Source organism: Brachionichthys hirsutus, chromosome 13 (assembly GCF_040956055.1).
Source record: "Brachionichthys hirsutus isolate HB-005 chromosome 13, CSIRO-AGI_Bhir_v1, whole genome shotgun sequence".
NCBI classification, from domain to species: Eukaryota; Metazoa; Chordata; class Actinopteri; order Lophiiformes; family Brachionichthyidae; genus Brachionichthys; species Brachionichthys hirsutus.
The window spans coordinates 6,783,877-6,805,012 of NC_090909.1; the positions used below are offsets into that span (position 1 = coordinate 6,783,877).

General features: G+C 42.4%; 3 protein-coding genes across 3 annotated transcripts in view; 2 read left to right on the plus strand and 1 right to left on the minus strand.

Annotated features, from left to right (window-relative positions):
• The window catches only part of adcy2b (adenylate cyclase 2b (brain)), a 28,987-nt gene extending 27,311 nt beyond the window's left edge, over positions 1–1,676 (plus strand). The window contains exons 23-25 of the mRNA XM_068747095.1: positions 504–618; positions 695–819; positions 888–1,676. Of these exons, the coding sequence (XP_068603196.1) occupies positions 504–618; positions 695–819; positions 888–1,040 (393 nt within the window). The 3' untranslated portion in view covers positions 1,041–1,676. The remainder of the gene's footprint in view (positions 1–503; positions 619–694; positions 820–887) is intronic.
• An 853-nt stretch (positions 1,677–2,529) lies between these two features.
• cfap90 (cilia and flagella associated protein 90) lies at positions 2,530–4,830 on the minus strand. The gene is made up of 3 exons (XM_068747096.1): positions 4,676–4,830; positions 4,149–4,265; positions 2,530–2,925 (listed from the first exon to the last, which is right to left on the minus strand). Exons 1-3 carry the CDS (start codon positions 4,790–4,792, stop codon positions 2,770–2,772), a joined length of 390 nt encoding a protein of 129 aa, XP_068603197.1. The 5' UTR covers positions 4,793–4,830; the 3' UTR covers positions 2,530–2,769.
• Positions 4,831–6,714: 1,884 nt separating this feature from the next.
• LOC137902983 (triple functional domain protein) overlaps positions 6,715–21,136 on the plus strand; it is a 50,692-nt gene continuing 36,270 nt past the window's right edge. The window contains exons 1-2 of the mRNA XM_068747094.1: positions 6,715–6,862; positions 16,149–16,202. Of these exons, the coding sequence (XP_068603195.1) occupies positions 6,790–6,862; positions 16,149–16,202 (127 nt within the window). The 5' untranslated portion in view covers positions 6,715–6,789. The remainder of the gene's footprint in view (positions 6,863–16,148; positions 16,203–21,136) is intronic.

The window sequence follows — 21,136 nt, forward strand, 5'->3', positions numbered from 1 at the left end:
GGTACAACACATTTATTCTACCTAGTGATCATCAGTGTTCTTTTAACAATGAAATCTGTCACTGTGAATGACACTAAAACAGCAAATATTTTTAAAATCATATTTTTTAAAATAAATATTACAATTTTTTGTACTTTTGATGTGGTTCTCTAAACGTGAAAAAACACATTTTACTTTTGATAAGTGGCACCACTTCAACATCCAAACCTTGACGGGCCTTTCAAGCAAGTATCAGGGTTGTTCAAAACACAACAGCTGCTTATTGAACGCGTTTTTAGCAACAACCGACAGAGGCAATGAGCTGTGAAATCAAATAGCAAACGATTTCAGGATGCAACAGGACGCAAGTTTCAATTCTGCAATAACTATGATACCACAGCATGAGACTGACAGTGATGGTGATTAAGGTATGCGTACAATCAGATGAAGTTAACAGCGTGAATGTGACAAAGACATCATCATCATCATCATCAGACTTATTGACGCCTTAGCCTTTCCCTCAGGAGCATGACAGACAGTACATGCACATTGGCACCATGGTGGAGTTTGCCTTTGCTCTTGTGGGGAAGTTGGATGTCATCAACAAACACTCCTTCAATGACTTCAGACTCAGAATTGGTGAGAAATTCACACAAAATAACACATTTATTGCAAATGAATTATGCTAATTCATCAGGAATGTGATTCTCGCCAGGGATCAACCACGGGCCGGTGATCGCGGGGGTTATCGGCGCCCAGAAGCCTCAGTATGACATCTGGGGAAACAGTGTGAATGTGGCCAGTAGGATGGAGACCACTGGGGTGCTGGGAAAAATACAGGTGGGGATGTGTTAGAGACAGTCAGGTGCGTGTCGATTTATTTAATCTTTGGTTCGGTCTCCATACAGGTAACAGAGGAGACGAGTCACATCTTGTCGACGCTGGGGTACATGTGTTCATGTCGGGGCATCATCAACGTGAAGGGCAAAGGAGAGCTGAAGACCTACTTCGTTCACACGGAGATGACCCGCTCTCTGTCACAAGGGACCGTGGTGCCCTGAGCGTACAACGTTAACCCAACGAATAAAACTGGAGCGCACACAGCGGTAGAAAATGAGTCATCGTGTTCCACGTACAATTAACAGACGACTGTGCAGATTCAGTTTTATTTCTTAAGACGACGCGGAGGCGGGCCGCCGCCTTCCTCCGGCACGTCATCGGATGGTTTCACGTAACTCACGTACAGCGAGGACATCGCCTGAGGAGTCTAAAGAATTGCCTGACGGAAGAGGGGGGCTTAACCAAACGAGTGCTGCCCTGCAGGACGGCAGGCATCCATCTGTACAGTAGTAGTGTGTGCAGCTAATTGCCCCTTTGCCAGTAATGCCGTGCTTTAGAGCCTCACACTTCAGCAAACTCAAGCCGCCTGTCGAGCTGCGCTTTTTATTATCTGCCTGGTTGGGACTGTGTTCTAAATGGGTGTTACAATAGTCTATTGTCATATAGAGCAGTTGATGCCAAAATCGCTACTGTGATGGATAGTTGGCAAAAGCAGTGAATTATATTTATAGCTTTAGAGCCGTGTTTGTCTCTCTGTCTCTCTCTCTCTCTCTCGCTCTGAGGGGTGGGTGTACTCAGGCACAGGATTCAATAGGACAGTAGAGATTCCTTTTACAATCTATCTGGAGCCGAACCAAACCAAGTATTATAATGTGAATGATCACTGCCATCTTTTTGTTATTCATTAAATATTTGTATTTAACTCCACATCCTCTGTCTTTGTGTTTGTTTTAATGCTTTATAACCAATCGAACAGAGACTTTGTCAGGTCAGGATTTTGACGGATTTAGAGGCGACGCAGTTTTTTATTGTGCCAGAAATATTAGTACACAGATTTATAAAAGTAGAGATGAATGACTTTTGTGACTCAAATATTACTCTGTAAGACAAACAAAGCATTTTTGCTCCTCTACGTCTCTCATTTTGAAACTCCTGCTTGTGCACCAGCTCCTGATTCTCCGAAAGAAGCGCCGCGGCTCTAATCGCACACGGATTCAAAGATCACGTCATGCCTCAGGATGAAATGTTTATGCTTGCCAGAGGACAAAGCTAAAGCATATAAGAGATGTCTGTGCTCAAAAACGTCCCTTTATGGAGGAGGTTGGTCGCAGTTATGTGAATTCATGAGTTATACTCAAATATCTACAACGCTGATGGTGTGGAGTTGTGGCTTTGGATGAAACAACTCTTTGTACCTTTATCTTAATCCCTTTTCAGTAGTGAGAGTCATCCTTAATAGAAATCCAGTCAAGTTCAATAATCCCCACTGCGTCAGTCGTCTAGATAGAACATTCAGTCTCATAACAAAAACAACCAAGACGAGGACGGAGAACAAGGAGATCTTTGAGATTAGGAGCAAAACTGAGCTGCAGTAACTTTCCATTTGATTTATAAACCGCCTGACGCTTTTTAACCTTTAAATCAATTTCAAACTGATGGACTGATTTCACCCTTAAAATAGAAAAGACAGCTCAAACTTTTAGTCTTTATTGTTTCTGTACAAGTATTGCAATATTTTATTACCGGTATATGTATTGCTAGTAATCACATTCAGCACAGGAAAATAATGAAATGCCCTCTAATTAAATTTAATTAACTGTTAAGTCACTTTATAGCTAAGCACGGCATTTGTGGTTTATTACGAAAGGCTTTGACAGAGAGAGCAAAACACCGATCTCACATTGTGATACTTCATCTTTCCAAATAGGGGGGGTCGCTGAGCCCCCTCCTTCAGCTGCGTTCCCAGATGATGCCATTTTTTGAAAAGAAATCTGCTTTTATGCATGCAACACGCAAGTACTGCCGGCCTGCTGCTTGGTAGTGGACGGGGACGGGATGGCGGCCGTATTCAGCGGAGGAGCGGGCTGGAACAGCTCGGGACTTCTCCTGAGGTTGAGCAGGACATCAAGGGAGAGAGTAAATGTTAAAACGACAGGTAGGAAGAATATGCATTATCCTGTGTTTGACTTCACGACCAACGGGGGGCGACATTGCCAGGAATGGAAAAATAGTCCCAAAAACTAAATTAGCCATCCTCAGCTACATCCTAATGTCATGTGAAGGTCAACTGAAGGTCAGGTGTCCCATTGTGAGCGTCCTCACTTCAAGGAGATCAGACTTGCTGTGGGACAAAACGAAACTTGCTGCCACTGTCCGTGCACCTTCCAGCAATAAATAAAAAAGGTTTAATTCGAATTTAAACCTAAACGGAAACATATCATAGGAGATGTCAGCCAATCGCTGTAAGCTGTAGTTACATCTCAACAGCGGGTGTGGCTGCTCCGTTCACCACCCTGTCTGCTTTCTGTGACCCAGAAACTCCACTGTGGGCTACTTTCCTACAGCCATGAATAATTACTCTGTGGAGATAAAATAACTTCAAAAGGAGGGGGAAAAAACATTTTAGACTTGCTGCATGTCAGCCAACACATGTTAAAAAACTGTCAGCAGAATTAAAATAGTGAATAATTAAAATGGAATCTTCATTTTAGCATTGCTAGAAGCCACAAGGCCATTAACAGTTCTGTGTTCAGATAAGTAGCATGCTAATGCTAATAACATCTATTTGGTGAGAGATTATTTAAAGCGGTCCCTGACTGTTTTGTCAAATCGGTCTGTAAATACAAGAATATACCTCTACTACGTAAATACATAGACAAAAGTATATCATTATTTCTTAGAAGCTATATAATCCATTTTTTTGGGGGGGCCGGGTTCGGGTTAGAGTAGCAGTCCTGCACACAAAGAACTGAGGGTTTACACCAGCCCCACTGTTTCATGGTGTCTGAAAACACTGAAATAAAAATGTCTGGTCATCTAAAAATTGTAGAGTAAATCCAAGGAGTATAATTATTTGTTTTCATACTGGTCCAGGATATCTATCCAGATTCTCTCCTTTAGATTGTAGCATGGGCTGTATAGATGCTACAGTAAAATCCAACACAGGAAATAATTTAGTCACTTACCATCTGATCTATGTCCTAATTCCTGCAATGGCTACATTAAATACACTTTTTCGGTTAATTTATCTCGAATTTTAATCTTTTTGCGGAGCTCAAAAAGCACTAACTGAGAGGTTTTAAATGAATCAGTCGTTAAATTATGGTTACCTCTTCATATATTTCTAGTCCTCTTCCTCTATGGTGTCGTCTGTCATCTCTGTGTATTCTCATGTCATAACCCTCAGCCGGGTGGAAGACTTGGTCATACGTGGATACTTCAGAGACCTATCAGAGAGGCCATGAGAATTCATGAGAATGCAATGGCAGTAAACGGGTGAGTATCATTCTAAGACTTGGAGAAATGTGTTGCCTTTGTCGAAATATGAACAATTATTTAACTACAAATAACTACTAATTTTACATTTACTGTAACTGTACAGTATAAGCATTTTGTTAGAGAGCAAGCTATTCATCATTAGTGTTAGTCTCCACCTGCTGGACATGACAAGTAGTGCATCATCTTTTTTTCATAATAAACAGCCAGTTTTTAAGAAGTTATCTCAGGCAAATGTACTTTATCAATAATTTAATTTTTTTTTTTGTGCATCAGCACGATGAATATAAATATTTTAAATGGCTCACTTTCTCACTTCGTCATTATTAGCAGGCCTGCTAACACACCGGTAGTTGTTTACCTTTGATTCGTGGTTAAAGTACGTCATTTCCTTTGGTTCTCTGCGTCGTGGCGGGATGTAGCTAAACGGCGACAAGCTCGACAGCGGTTTGGTTTCTGCCTCGAGTGATACGTCCATCCTCTCGCCTAGAACAGAGATAGAGATTCAGCTGGACGAGGCGGAGCGCTGGCGTCGGCCGTTGCTAGGATACTAAGACACACGCCCATCCAAGTGACATCAACCATGCTGCCTTCAAGGACTGCAGGACTTTTAAGCACTAACGCGGGCTGATCTGGTGGTGGAGCGCATTTTATTGTACAGCAGTATCTATGAATGACAGTGACTGACATTAACATTAAATACAATGACTGATGAGTCTACCCTAACGCTAATTTTACTTTTAACTGTATAAGCATTTTGTTAGCGAGCAAGCTATTCATCTACCAAAGCATGTAGCAAACCAGTTGTTCATTAGTGCTAGTCTCCACCTGCTGGACATGACAAATAGTGCATCATCTTTTTTTTTTTTATGTTGAAAAAGTCAGTTTACCATAAACAGTGGAATCATAAATTATATGTCAGCGGCCAAAGAGGTAAGTGGTAAAATTAAATGGTGCCAATGAGCCAGTTAATATTTTCACCTCATGTCTGCATGTCTGCATGCCTTTGATCATTGCGAGAGTCTTAGTAAACTGCAGAAGCTCTGCTTCACAGCAACATTAACAAAAATCTATTCGTCCACTGCCAACAGTGACAAATGTTTCACAGCTAAAGGTCAATTTCCATGTTGAGTACCACTTATTATAAGATGATGTCATCTAATCTATATCTATAGCACTCTAATATCATTTCTTCAACGGCTAGTCGATATCAACATTTTCACTCACTAGAAATATTTTGTAGTGTGTGTGTTAAAGGTCAAATCACTTTAGGCGTGCAGCCATGCTGAGTAGAGGTTTGTACTCCTCCCTGGATATGTGCACAAGCCACATTCTGTGGATGAGCAGTGTGGAAAGATTAGGCAGTGACAGCATTACGGTAATCTAGAATTTTTAGAAAAATAAATGTGAGTGCTTAGATCTTTTTCTACATTTTGAAAATTGCTTGCTAGGACAGTAACTACAGGTATACATCAACCAAAAAAAATCAACCAAATGTTATTTATATTGCTGCTTCTCAACAAATTCAATTCAGTTTAAAGTGATTTACAAGCAGGTTATTAAATAAACAAGTGAAAATGGATTTGGTAATTAATGCATGCAATTTAAAATGTTTGGCAACAAGTGAAAGTTGGGTAGTTAAGACAATAACAAATACGTATAATAACAACAACAGGTTTCGTGTTTTCAGTCTCACTCGGTTAATGCTGTATACCAGCAGATGGCATTAGTATTACAGCTCAGATAGGAATCTGACGTCAGTGAACACTTTTCTGTTTGTATCTAGGAGAGAGCTTACCTACAAATATTTTTAAGTAAGAGTTTAAGTCATTTTCCAGTGGAAAGCTGACAGAAACAAAAGACACTTTGTGAACCGTGCGTTATAGAGTGTATTACCATGCGTTATAGAGCATTACCATGCGTTATAGAGCATTACCATGCGTTATAGAGTGTATTACCATGCGTTATAGAGTATTCATAAGAATGACTTCCCTATTAAAGGTAGACTGCACATCTAACGAACTTCTCATTTCCACGTTAACCCAGTGGGTGTAGCGCATTTATAATTCTATTTATCCTAGGTTTGAATACACGGCGCTGCCCCACGCACGCGCATGCGCACTCGGTGACCTCCGTCGTTCCTTGATGACCCACAGTCTGCTCATTTCCGAAAGCTTACGGAGATTTACGGAGCAGCGACGCGCCCCCCCCCCCCCCCCCCGCCCCCTCCCTACAGCTACAGCTCCTCTCCCCTCGGCTCCACTCCGAGGAGGAACCCGGTGCCCCCGGTTGCTCGTTTCCAATTACGTTACCCCAAGATGGAGGTCTGCAGATGGCACCGCTAGCGTTTTCGGGTTGCCGCAGCCACAATGAGGCTTTTGCCGGGACAGAAGTGATTTTTCACATCTTTTTTTGTCCAGATTTTGGGGGATCTACTTCGGAGTCGGTGAGGTCCGGCTTCGGGCTGTGGCAGCCATGAGCTCCGGGGAAGGAGCCGAAGACACAACGAAGGACGCTAGCAGCGACATAACGGCGTTCTTCAAGACCGGTAAGTCCCAAAAAGCACGGAAGAGGCCGGACGGAGTTGTTACGTGTTGGAGCTGCTAAGTGAGCGACATTGTTCCCGTCGGTGTTTGACGGTTTCGTGTAGCTTTGACAGCGTTTGACAGGGATGGCTTTAACCGGTTAGTTTCATAAACTCTTTGATTTAAGAGAAGATATAGCTACGGCCAGCACAATCGTTTAAATAATCGAAAACAGTTATTGGTTTCATATTTTCCAATTACATTAGATCACCTTTCCCGACGGAAGCCAGAGGCAATAATGCTAGCTCGAACGCTAAATGTCAGGGTTCCATCTTCGGACAGCTGAGATTTGGAAGGTTCTGCTTTCTAGTTTTCCGTGTACTACAAAATGCCTCAATATTTTTGCTTTTAAAATTAATTTACACAATTGTTTTCTGTCTAGACCACGGAGGAAAGTATAGTAAGATATAAACCAGTAACGAAATGGCCGAAGAACATTTTGACGGGTAATTTATGCAAGACCGATTCAATTTGACGAGAGCGACTTTTTGTTATTTAGATTAATAAACAATAAAAATAAGATAAGGGAGACTTTGCATAAGATAAAAGCAATGGACATACGGCAGACTTTATTAAAACGTATAGAAGGAGCTAATGGTTTTCGGATAATGTGTAACGAACTAGTTTCAACATCATCTTCCAATGTTAGCATTTAAGCTAACAGGCTCAGCGCATCCTGTCTGCTTGGTTAGCTAACAAATGCTAGCTAGTTCTAGCATCGCTAGCTTAACAATGAGTTTGCAACGCTGGCGTGTATCGAAGTATCTCATTGATGCATTTAGTGTAAAAATATAAGATTTGTCGTCTGGTTTAAATTCAAAATTCCAGCTGCATTTCGTTGATAGCATCTGTGAAAGCAATGTAAACAATACATGGCGTGGCACAGAGCCTGGGTGTGCGCTGGACGCGAACAGCTAGCCGTGTAGCATCGCAGTCCAGGGCCAGAATAGCGTCTATTATCACGACCAGAATAGCCGTAAAAGCGAAATATTAATGCACGACCAAACTGTAATATTTAGATCTGGTTAAAATGTGCTCGCTAGAATCAAGCGCGTTACATTGAACTAAGGCGGCTACCTAAACCAGTCTCTCCCCCGGCCTAGTCTGCCACAATGGCTCATAAAACCTGAGTTCTAGGGGGTCCTACCAAAGACTGAGGATGCTGTTGAAAGCATTACTAGGATTTATTTAAGACACTTTAACGCCGATCAATGGACAAATGCATTATTATTTTTAAATGGTGACACGCTCATATACAAGATAATGCTCATGTTCACTCTGTGTTCTCATCACACTCCCTGACGTTATTGTTTCACTGTAATTTTTCTAATGCATAGTTGCGTCCTTCCCCCTGTTTGTGAAATATTGGCTTTAAACACAGTCATTCCTGGAATGTGGCCGTCCAGCGTCGTCCTGTGTTGTCTTCACTGTAAAGTCAGATCACTTGCTTGTTCAGGTGCGCCGTCACAGGTGGTACAACTGGGATTTTGAAGTGCCCTGAGATGAGTGCAAACGAGAATGCAGAGTATTGACACCCAGTCTCTGTCGTCCATGATTTGTGTCGATCAACAAAGGGAAGTTTGTTATCTCTACTGAGCTGATTTGATGGCTTCCTCTTGGGGCAAGAGGAATCCTCCTACTCACTTGTAGTCAAACTTTGTATGTTTTGCTTATGGTGCACGGCTGTTGCCGTTCTGCTTCAAACCTGTTTCTAGTTTGGTCTAATTAGAAGGCTAAGATATGCCTCGTTTTGTTATTACTACAAATCTGCTGCAGTTTTAGTTTGGAGTTTGTAAATGGCTCTTTATTTAAGAATGCACACAAACCGTATTTTTACTTTAAGAGGAAAGAGGCCACAGATAATTGTTTTTTTGTTGGAACTCTTGTTTCTTTGTTGTGGGTCTGCTACGATTTAATAAAAGAGAAACTATGGATGAGATGAAAAGTAATAACAATATTTCATACCACTATCTGTAGCTGGCTGGTGAATTTTAATAATATTCTTTATGTGAAAGAAGTATCTTTGACATGTCAGGCCAGTATGTAAAATATTATCTTGCTTACCGCAGTAATAAACACAGCAAACCACAGTTAACCTTTAACAACTAACCTGTCAGACAAGACTTAAAGGTGTCTGGCCTAGATTCTATTATTTGTATCCATAATTGTATGTATTTATGCGAAGGTTTATTACGACCTAACGACAAATAGGATAAATTATTGAAATATTTTTGACCAGCTCTTCCCGATAGTTGCATTTCAGGTCAAATTGACATCTTGTATGAAAATCTTTTCAGTGCATGTTCTTGTTCTGTTCCTCAGCAGTAACACACCCTTTGCAGGACAAGCCTCTAACGCTATGCTTAACATTACTGACTGTGAATTACAGGTTGCAGGCACAAACAGCTGGTCTTTGTTTAATGTGACTGAAGTGCGTCTTAGGTTTTACTGTTGATGGATTATCTTTGTTGGTATTTTTCTCTCGGTAGTGAAACCATGATAGCTCTGAGTGGTCAACCAAACAGGCTTGTGAAATGTGGTCTGAGTGTCACATTAAGGCCCCTGCTTTCATTGTTTTGATCATGAGCTTCCTCCTCGCAGGGCTGGAAGTCTTGTTTTGACATGTACAGGTTTCAGTGTACATGTACAGGCTGCAGACCCCCCCCCCCCCAGTTACATCCTCACCTCTTTTTCCATCTTGCTGCATTTTGTTTCTTTGTATTTCCCATGCCACTTTTCTTCCTTACGCTCTATCTGCCTGCCTCCTGCCTTAACTTTCATTCGCTAAGGTCTGTTTCATGTTTTCCTTCCTGGCTCATTCCTGTTGCATCGTGTTGGACCCCTCTGGCGTGATGTAGAATGACAACTAATAAAAAAAAAGTGCAATCTACCCTGTCGGGCCTTCATGAATGAGTGTTTAGAAGTGTCAAAATTGCATTCACAGGGTCAGTCATTAGGTGTGTGTGTGTGTGTGTGTGTGTGTGTGCATGTGTGCATGTTTATACAAGAATGAGTGAAAAAGCAACTAATGGAGAGGGGAAGAAATCTTATCCAGAGCATACATTTATGACTCAGGGCCATTCACAGAGGATGAGGTCTGCCCAGCCACACGCGCACACGCACACGCACGCGCACACACACACACGCACTCTGAGACTAATGGATATTGATCCCGGAGATGGAAACTGATTGAGGTCCCTCAGTAAAATGTTCCTCCAGGCTCAAAGCTGCCAAGTCAGACACAGAGCAGAGTCTTCAGCGTAATGCGGCACAAAGCAGGTTTCTCTTATCATCGCTGTATGTATGGGATGGAAGTAATTAGAGGATTGGCGCATCACCGATCAATACAAATGGATTATTGAAGCCTAGGTTTGGTGTCATTTTGTTTTCCTTCGTTCTTGAGAACATACTTTTTTTTTTACATCTTTGTTAAAAATGGTAAATTATAAATTAAATAAAAGGGTATAAACAGAATTGCTGAAAGATGGAAAAACCTTGCAGCCCTGATGACATCATCGGGATTATTTATAAACCAGTGGAGTGGCTCTTGAAGCCGCCACCACCCTTGACTCCAGAAGTTCTGCCTGTCCTTTCCATCTAATATTTTTACCCGATTGTAATAGTGTTGCACAAAATATTATTCTACCACTGACGTCACAGTGTTCGTATGCAATAATTGCAATGCAGGATACTCTGCATCAAGTAAAGCGAAGTCGAAGACCAAGAAGTGAAAACGGACGGCGCTGGAGTTGTTTGTGGCCCAAAGCGCATGTATGATGTCAGCATGAACTCGAGGGCTCACCTTAGTAACCCAAACCAGAACAAAAACCACCAGATTGCCTTTCAGAGGGAGTGACGGTTACCTACTTGGAGGTGGGATGCTCACAAACGAGGCTTGTCTCTCTCTGGATGTGCCTTACGTGGTAATGTGAAGAAAGGCACTTAAAATCTGATCAATGAGGTAGTTTAGGGAGTGATTTAAAGAGTGAAGAGTCGTGTGGCCTGGCGTGTCTGATTGTGTTGCAGTGGCGTCATTAAAAAATCAATTGAATAGGACTGATGTGAATTTTCAAGGAAATCGTAAAATGCTACTTGAATGAATATGCCAGAAAGGAGGAGAATAATCCTTCATTCGTCCCTTTTCTTTTTCTGAGCGCATGCACGTTTCACACACACACACACACACGCACACAGACACACAGGAGGGCCTAGACACTTGCAATGGAGAGAGCAATGGCGTGGTGAAGTGAAGCCAAGTGGCAGTGCACTGGAAGCAGTGATGGTGGTGCGTTGCTCAAAGGCACCTCGGCAGTGCTCGGGAGGTGAGCTGGCACCCCTCCGACCACCAGTTCACACTCCATTCTGTGGTCAAGCCAACTCCCTACGGACCGTCCGTAACGTGCAGGTCTATGACGTGTGTGGGAGGAGCTATGTGACAGCGACACAAGTCGCTGCCTGCGTGTGGGACGTGCGATGCTCTCGGCTCTAACAGCATCAAGCATGTTAGAGGTGAGAGTTCATTGGATTACTCTTACTGACCTAATCTAATCTGGTGTTTGTCTCTGGGATTACCGTGTGTGTGTTTACATATAGAAGCGGGCGGTATGAAGGTGTGCATGAATATACTGTATGTATACAGTATATTATGTGTTATTATATGTATGTAATATGTACTATTCAGTTTGAAGCAGTGATGTAATTCAGATAGGTAGTAGACAATTTAAAATGATAAATATAGATTGCAAAGACTGCTTTGTGCGAAAACCGCTGCATGTTATATCCTGCCCTCAGTCTAGAAACGAAGCAGGGCTTGCAGTGTGTCACCGTGGTAACAACATCTACCATGGCTGTGTTGTCCTACGTCTTTACCAGCAGGCCTACTGTGTTTTTTTTTTTATACTTTTTTATTGATTTGTCCCTCAGAGGGCAATTTGGTTTACAGCAGTTACGCTTTCTAACTGTAGTCTGCTGCTGGTCGCCGCGCGCGCATGCGCCCAGGCAATGCGGGTGAAGCGTCTTGCCTAAGGACACAACGACAGTGCACACGTGTGCCTGAGCCGGGGATAGAACCGCCAACCTCTCGATCATAGTACGACCGTCTCAACCACCTGCGCCACCATCGCCGGGTTCCTGCCCCGATAGACAAGACGAGGCCGAAGGCTGATTACCTTGCCTGTTGTTCATACGGGGACACAGAGAGAGACGCGTCTCCACTCCGAGTGTTTATTAAAAGGATCTTGTCCTACTTTTCCTTCTCAACTGCCGTGCTCTCGTTTGCTAATTTCTCAGATGTGATGGCTAATTGGTGTCAGCTCAGGGAAAGCAGAACGGGGTCTAAAGCAGGCTTCGGAGTAGAGCAGTTTGGTGCTATCTGGACTATAATAACTAATGGACACTTTCCTACATGGGATCCCGTGTGACTGCAGATAACAGCATTGCTGGATAGAAAAATGTCTGCCTGGAGCATTAGGAGTGGAGAGCACTGATATAATGCATTTATGGTTTTATAGATTCTATCTTCTCTCATAGATTTTAGACTAAATTATCTATGATTGATGACACTCATGTTTTGAGATTATGATGCCATTTTGAGTTATGTTATTGCTGTGCAAATTCTCAGGAAGATGGTGTCAGTCAGCTATTGCACATCCGTTTGGAGAAGACTTTGAGTCCTCCCAATGTAGAAAAACTTTATCCCCCTCAAAACCAGTTCTTCATCTACTTCCCTTTCGCTGTATGGTTTTGCCGTTGTCTTGAATTTGCACTATGTATGAGGGTATTGCCATTACCGGTACATTATTATTTTGCACTCTGCTGTTCTGGGAGTTGCTAACTACATTAGCTAGCCAGTGAGTCACTGTCCGACTCGAACAGAAGTTCTTGTCTCAAAAGGTAGCCAAATGCCTGGGCCATTGTGCTGTCTCGCTATGAATCACCCAATGCTGGTTATGTTTGTCTCTTTTATGGAATGTAAATATTTTCGGCTGCCATTTTTTTTATTGCTAAACACTTTCTGGTAGTGTGTCTTGCATATGCTGCAACTGAATGCAATTGTGTCCAGACTGATAGATAATCAGCATCATCTTTTTGTTGTTTTATGCAGCAATAACGCTGATATTCAGAAAAAACAACACTTGAACAGCACATCCTCATTCACCTTAAATATCAAGTATATATATTTAGCATCCAAGTTTTAAAGTAACATCTCAGTAACTTGTGTGCGTTCAGGGTCATCTCTGGGAAGCACAGAGCATGAACCCCACAGCTGACAATCCGTATCCCGCCACCTACAGCTATATGCAGTAAGTATCACAAATCCCCTCAAGTCCATCTCTTTCATTATTTTGTTACGCATGTTTATTGTGGTCCTTGACATTTATGTGTTCTCACATCCCTTAGCGCTAGACTCACGGGGGGCAGCTTTGGCAACAGGGGTATTGCTTATTATTTTTGTGTTTGCACACTGCATTCTAGTCGGTCTGAGACATACAAAAGGTATTTTTGAACGAAGAGGGGTCTTTCCTTTTCGTGTGTGAGTCAAACGATGAGTGTGGCTGCCGAGAAGGAAAAGGCAGGGGCCCAGAGAAAGGGTGGTCCGGTCTTCATATGGGCTCAGAGACAGACACGGTGTGCGTCTGCCTGTGGAAGGGATCGCGCTGTGGAGGATACAGTATTGCCTGTGTTTGACAGAGCTGAGCTCCAGGTCAGTTGACTGTACCGTAGTGTTTGCCTTTACAGGACGGAGGCTGTTGCATTTTTTTTTGTGTGTGTGTGTTTTATGTCCCGTTATGCACACTTATATTCTGCTTTATTGATTTTTCCTACGTGGATGTTTGAATTCTGGCTCTGCGACATCTATTCTTGTTTAAACTGTGATAAGATGTTGGCAGCCGCCGCTGTACTCTGGTACTGCATTGTTGCACGTTGCGGCTTAAGCGGACATCTCTGGCATCACAAATATGAGAAGTATGTGGGTGTTTCTTAGGTCTGCCTTTGCCCTCCATGTTTTCCCTCTTATTCACTTCTTCGTCCCATTCATTCTCTGTTAAGTAGCCCCCAGGTACACGGCTTTAATGAAAATCCCCTCGAGATCGCTATGCTTCTCTTCTTATACCAGGTTTAAAATCTCAGTATCATGAACACAAGCCCCCAGTTTGTAGTTTTATGTCTTCATTGATTCAAATTGCCCCCATTGCTTAATAGGGTTCTGCTATGATAGTTTAGTCTAGCCGTCACAACAGAATCTGGGGAATCTTGTAGTGAAGTATCGTATCATAAACACAGACGGGGAAATGGAAACAGCAGAGCGATTCAATGTGATATTTCTCCTCACAGGGAAGTTCTTTTCTCTTGCCTCTAAAGAGCAGATTATAGTTGCTGCTTTTTAAGAAGCCAAAGCAGTGATAGAAAACTGGTGTCTATAACTCGTAGGTCCCATCCGTCCCAAGCAAAGCTTCCTCCCTGTTAAAAAATAAGAGGCGTTCTTCTGACATAATTTGTTACAAAATTCAGCCTTTCCTTGAAGTGATAATCAATCAGCTTGACAGCCCTTTCTACAAAGCAACAATGCTCTCCTACGTCATTCCATCCCTCGACCGCGATCAAACAGTCCAGACTAGAGGAGGTAATGACGACATCATCAGAACCAGGACGCTTGTTATGCGAAAAGTCACGTGATTTTCAGTTATTGTTTGAGGCACAGAGTCGTGTTTTTATTTGCCTTCTGATATTCCAAAGGGAGTCCGTTCACACCGATGGTGCAAATCAAGCAACCAGAGGACACAGGTGAAAGCTTTATAATAGACCTATGTTGACTTTGAAAGATCATGGGCTGTTCCTAATTACTGACCCCTACTCTTGGAAGATGGACGTTTCTTGCTCAAGAACATTAAACAAGACAAGATGTTCATAGTTATGAGTCATGGATCTGGACCCTCAGTTTTATACAAGTCTATCAGATTGTCATTTAAAATGATAAATTAATGGTGAATGCTGCATTCACCTCAGACAGCACAGTATTCTTTTTAAACATCTTTTAATTACTAATTCAGGAACTATGCCCTTCCCACAGGGGCCATCACAACTATTGTTTTCAGTTTATATAGTAAAAAGAAAAAACATAGCATCAACCAAAATCTCCCTTTGCATCAGTGAAGACCAGTAAAAAAAAAAAAAACAACCCATAAATTAAAAGACATCATGTTTGTCATTGTGCTCCAGGAAGTCATAGAAGACATCCCAGATTTTAAAGAACACTGTCAAGAGAGCGGTTAACCAAATATCTCATGATGTCATTCATTGTAGCCAATAGAACAGCGTTTACAAGTGTTTTAATTCTGTTTTGAGTCGGGGAAATTCCCCGATGTGCATAATCCGCATCTTGAAGTCAAAACACGTGCTGTTAAGTTTGCATCTGTTTGATACATCATTCAGAAATTAGCCCATACGCCATGTGTCATCGGTTTGCTTTGGAATATTCCTGTCCATGAAGGTGGATACTTGACAGTATTGATCCTATAATCAGCACCACAGCCTGCTTCCGTCTGACTTTATACATCCTTCTGTAAGGTTAAAGATGGAGGGGTAAGCCTGAGTAAGAACAAGGTCACTGCTGGTGGCGTGTCCAGCCTGTTTACATGGCAATGACTGGATCCCCCCCCCCCCCACTAACCCTAACACTCCAGCCTGTTTACATGGCAATGACTGGATCCCCCCCCCCCCCACTAACCCTAACACTCCAGCCTGTTTACATGGCAATGACTGGATCCCCCCCCCCCCCACTAACCCTAACACTCCAGCCTGTTTACATGGCAATGACTGGATCTCTCCCCCCCCCCTTAGTTAAAACAGCATCCCTTCTCACAGTCGCAGGCTGTAGTCTGCATCAATAGGCTGATTGTTGTATTAGCTGAGGAACCAGTGGGGCTCGGTCATGAGATATAGTGATGAAGATGAGTCATACGTGCGCTGATCTTGTCTCGACACAGCGTAATGTTTCAAATGCATGTGGACTCATCAAATTGATGACACCTTGATGTAATAATTACAGTGAGGCAGATCATTCAAGGCACAACGATCCATAAATTGTAACGCATTAAGATAAATCCTATTTCGTACTTGTAGAACCGGTGTATTATCCTATTTATTCTCCTCTCCATTTTTGTATTTGTTCCACACATTTTGACTGAGCGACAAAGTTCTCAGTTCTCTTTCGTGTTGGTGATGCATCTCTTTTTGTTTGTGCACCAGCAGATGGATCCCTCCCTAAAGAGCAGAAAGGAGATGTATCGAGTCAGCTAGCAGGTAAAACACTCCCGAACACCCTACTGCACACAGCGATTCAAAATGTTGCAGCTGTTTTTCGTCCTTGAAAAAACAGTTTGGCGTGTGTGTGTGTGTGTGTAGAGATGGCGGAAGAAAAGTCTTTATTTTATTATAGTGGAAATAAAATGGTCCACATTCCATTCCATTATAATTTGGTTGTAGGGCTGATGCAGTTTTTGCCTTTCTCTCACCATGAAATGGCTTTTTTCTTCAGTCACACTTGATCTCTGCGCTGAAGATAGTCAGAGATGTTCAAATCGACTGTCTCTTCATCCTGTTCTTAATCTCTTTACATTTTTAAAGAATTTTACACTTATTATTACAAACTTTCACATACATGTATAATAGGATTAGATGATGACGTGACAACTAGGGGTGTAACTGTACACTAAAATGTCGGTTCGGTTAATTTTCGGTACAAAAAAGGCAGAAAAAAATTACTTAAAATGTTTCGTTTGAAAAAAAAATACAAACAATTTAATTTGTATAAATAAATAAAAGCGACCCATTGGGGTGATATTTCAAATAAATTGGACTGAGTTATTAAAACTATTGTATTGTAACAATTTAAAAATCGTAATAAAATTATAAATAAACAAGTTAAAACTGTAAACTTTGAACACTTGGCAGCAGCCTGGATATGACAAATGTAACTACTACCGCTAACTATTCAAGCTTAAAGTTTTTGGCTAGAAAGATGAACACATTTTCTGTGGACACACAACTTTGTATTTCTCCACTTGCCTTAGTCCATCGGTAACTTTAACAGGGAGGCCAAACTGTTCCCAAACAGGAGACCCTAGTGATGTGGGCGGGGCTTCCAGCCCAGGCTTCTCTCTTGCATTTGCCAGGATGCCATTAGTCACGCCTGCGAGCTACCAGCGCACCTGCCTCTCAGCCAATGGTGTCCGACACTCGGAGGCGTCCGTGTGGAAACTGGCCCAGGACTTTAGTTTTGCACGGAGCGCTAAGATCGCGCAAGCAATAACTTTAATGAGAAAAACAGAAGCCGAATTTTAATTTAAGAATATTTACTACTTACTGTCAGGTTAGGTATGCTTCATGTCGGGTGTCACTTCCTGGTTTTGGAGGGGATTAGTTCTGTCCATCTGCTGATTTGGCCTCCTTAGCCACTGGTCTGACTGGTGAATTGTGAGGGGGGGGGGGGGGGGGGGGGCTGCTGTTATGTAATAATGCTAATGCCTTTGGACCTTGACAGATGTGTTTAAGAGTACTTTGCGAGGTAGGATTTTAATGAGCCTTTGAATTTCCATCACTGTCACTCTTACGCACCTGGTAGTTCAGGCCAGTTATGCCAATCTTGTATTGTAATTAAATTCTTGTAAATTCTTAGTCGTCGGTTTTGTCCATTAAGATCATGTTTCATATCGCAGTCACCTGCAGATGGCACTTTTGTGCAGAGGTGGACTAGCTGAAGCAGAGCAGAGGAAGGCTGGCAGCAGGGGCGATCAGCTGAAATCGAGATGACAGCGTCCAGCTGTTCACTGCATGTTGCATGAATCTCAGCTGGTGACGGGAGGCAAGTGTGGAAGTATTTACAACACAGTAATATTTGAAATTAAATGGTATAGGTGTTTTCTGCAGTTTAGTAATATCAGTTTAATATAAATAGAAAGCTTAAAGCTGCCAGCGGTGCTTTCCCCCAGTTTTGTCACAGTTGCTCAGAATGAGATCATGTGGCATTAAAAGACTCGAACTAATGAGCTCTTGGCACCAGGAACAAGACGTCTTTTTTCCCCTCGCTTTCCCTTTTTCTTTCCCTCTTTCTCTCGCTTTTTGTTGTCCTCCCACTTCCCTCCTCTCCTGCTGTGTTTGGGTCGCTGAGGTAAGCCTGGTCTGTTGCTTTCTCAGTTATCCTACCCTGCTATTAGAGGTCTGGATAGATTAAGAGAACAGAAGTAAAGGAAAGATGGTGTGCTCTCCGTTGCTCTCGCTCCAAGGCCAAAGCTCTGATTTTGGGGTGGAAAACAGGAAAATGGGGGTAGGACAAGGAGCGTCTGAGTGGGACTGGACTGGAAAAAAAAGCTAGGTTGCTCAATCGCCCACCCCGTCAGTGTGGTGTCTTGAGAAAATGATACCAATTGGTATTGACAGGTTCTAATTTTCAACATTGAGTGAAATAAGCACTGTCTTAAGCCAATCAGAGCTGCTCAAAGAGTTCAGTGTAGTGTTGATAAAGTCCAGGGGTGAGAGGAATCCGGAGAACCCACAGGGACCCCACACAGACACGGGAAGAACGAGCAAACTCCACAAAGAAGTCTTCGAAGGGTTTGAATCCAGAGCCCTCTTGTTGTGAGGCGACAGCGACACCCACAAGGAAAGGTATCTGAGAATAGTCACGCCAACCACAGGGGTTCATCCTGATCAACTTTTGCACTTCCCTTGACGTTATGTTTTCTTGTTCATTATGAAAATAAGGGAACTCATTAATGCATTTTACTGGCAATGGTTTGACCAAATCTCATTTACATTTATCATCAATTAGTACCATGAGGATGTTGTCTTTTGCCTGGGTGTTTTAGTACAACGTCATGTACTGTAGGGGTCAGTCCATGGTTTTAGAGAGCTGATCAAATCTGCCAGCAGCCAAAAGTCCATTATATCAAATACTGGGCACTAGTTTTGAATTTATGCAGTATAAACCTATCTGGCGTATTGTGAAAGTGGATGTACTTCATTTCAACCACATAGCGTGGTGTTTTCTACTGTGGAGTGGTCATTGTAAGGAGGGACATGCCTCTGACACATTTATGGGAAAAATGGGGTCATGGGAAAAAAATACAATTTCATGCATGCTTGAGTACAACCCACACAAAGTTTCAAAGTCAGATTATTCCATTTATGGAATTCGTGCTTGAGATAAGCGTGTACAGGGGGGTTGTCGACTTACGACCTAAGCGACTCGTTACTGTTTGACTTTACGACCGCACTGGTCTGTTTTGTTTTTTCTGTCTCTTTATGACATGTTTTTACGACATACCGGAAAGCGAGCGAGCGAATCGAGTGTACGCCAGTTTCTGTGGTCTCACCCACGATGTCTACCGAAAGGAAATGGTCTCTTCCTACTCCTCATTACAGTATCATGATGCAGCATATACTGTAAATATATATATATACTTAAATAATATTTAACATGGGCCAACTTATGACCAAGGCGGCATACGACAAAAAACAGCAGAACCAATTGTGGTCGTAAGTCGACCCCCTGTAGTCGAATAAAACTGCTCTCTGCGGCTCCTTTTGAAGAACCTGCCCCTTCAGGACATCTGGATGCAAGTCCAGGTCATGGGCACCTATTCCTGTCTGCTCCCTCAGCTTTGAGGGATTCCTTCCATTCCCACACATCCCTCACAAAAGAATTCCTGGCACGCCGTTAATGTGGAAAGGCCACAGTTGTGTGGGGATATACACGCATGCGCACGGTTCTTGTTTCTCCTCACCCATAACAGCCGGTTTAGAAAAGATATGTCCAAGTCAGTTGCCAGCGTGCCATTATGAGATTATGCCTGTGTGTAACTGCTCTTTAATCAGATGTGGAAGATGCTGTGAGGGTGTGTGTGCTCTTTTTTTTTTGTGGAGCCTTTCCCCTCCTTCCAGTAACAGTCCACACCATCTGTCCCATTTGTCGCTGTCAGAGCAGCTGTTGCATTCCCTCTTTTTATTTTCTATGTTTGACCACGGAAACAAACACAAATTGACCCCCTACCCAAGTGGGTTTTTTTGCCACAGTCTCTTGTTGTGATGTTGTTGAGAGCTTTGTTGCCTCAGCAGGGCTAAAGTACCGCTGACCTTTTAGAGACCCCTGTAACTCCCAAGCTTCTGAGGTGTGTGCCATGTTGACACACATTACCCCCCCCCCCCCCCCCCCACCCACCCACTAACAGTCCTGACCTGGTGTGATGGACTGAGCATGTTGTGGTAGTTTCCATTCTGAAACAGATGATCAACATTTCTGGCATTTCCCATTCATCCCTAGCCCTCTTTCATTGAAGGGTGCAGCCATATCGGTGGTTACTGCGTTTTACCACCACCCATTTCACACAGGACCATTAACAAGCAAAGTACTGGGGCTGACTGGCCATTAAGGGAACATTGATTTAGTTAACAGTGCATTTTGTTGTATGACATAAAAAAATATTCTGGAAAGTACTGTTAACCGTTTATTGGAGAGGAAATTCTTGTGGATTTCGAGCCTGGCAATGAAGGAAAAAATCCTGAATTTGAACGTCATCGAGAAGGTAATGCCCTCATCTGCTGTAGCTCATTATTATATTGATTTTGACAATGAAGAATGTTACGATAGTCCATATTTAGGAGGTTTACACAGTTCATCTTTTGCATTTCCTCCCGTGTGATAGTTTGTTTTTTTGGGGGGGGGCTCTTCGTGACTGATTTAGACACATGCTGTCTATTATAAATGCCGTTCTCTACAGTAGAAGCTCATCAGGTTATTAACCATGTTTTAGTAATATAAGCACAGCAAGAAAAGTTACACAAATTCTCAAATAAGGTTTGAATGTATTAATTAAAATAAATATATTTCTATTTCCTGTTGTGAACGCCACTGCCCCATGCGTTGGACATCTTTCCGTCTCTTCTTCGGTTTCTGGTGTCTTCTTTCTTTGCTGCACTTTGCAGTGTAGGCCTCACATTCATTTCAAGAGAAAAGAGCTATTCAATTTAATCAAGGGACTGTTTCCGCCAATAATTAATAAACAAAGATGTAATTTCCAGATATCAGACTGAAAATAATTTTGAACAGTTGTTCAGGTCAAATTTTTTTATGATGAAATGATAGTTGCCCTTTCTTTCTTGGAAATGTTTGCACCAGCTTTTCCGTGTGGCTACGTAGAGGAACATTAAAACGGACAGTTTTGGATGTCTGCTGGATT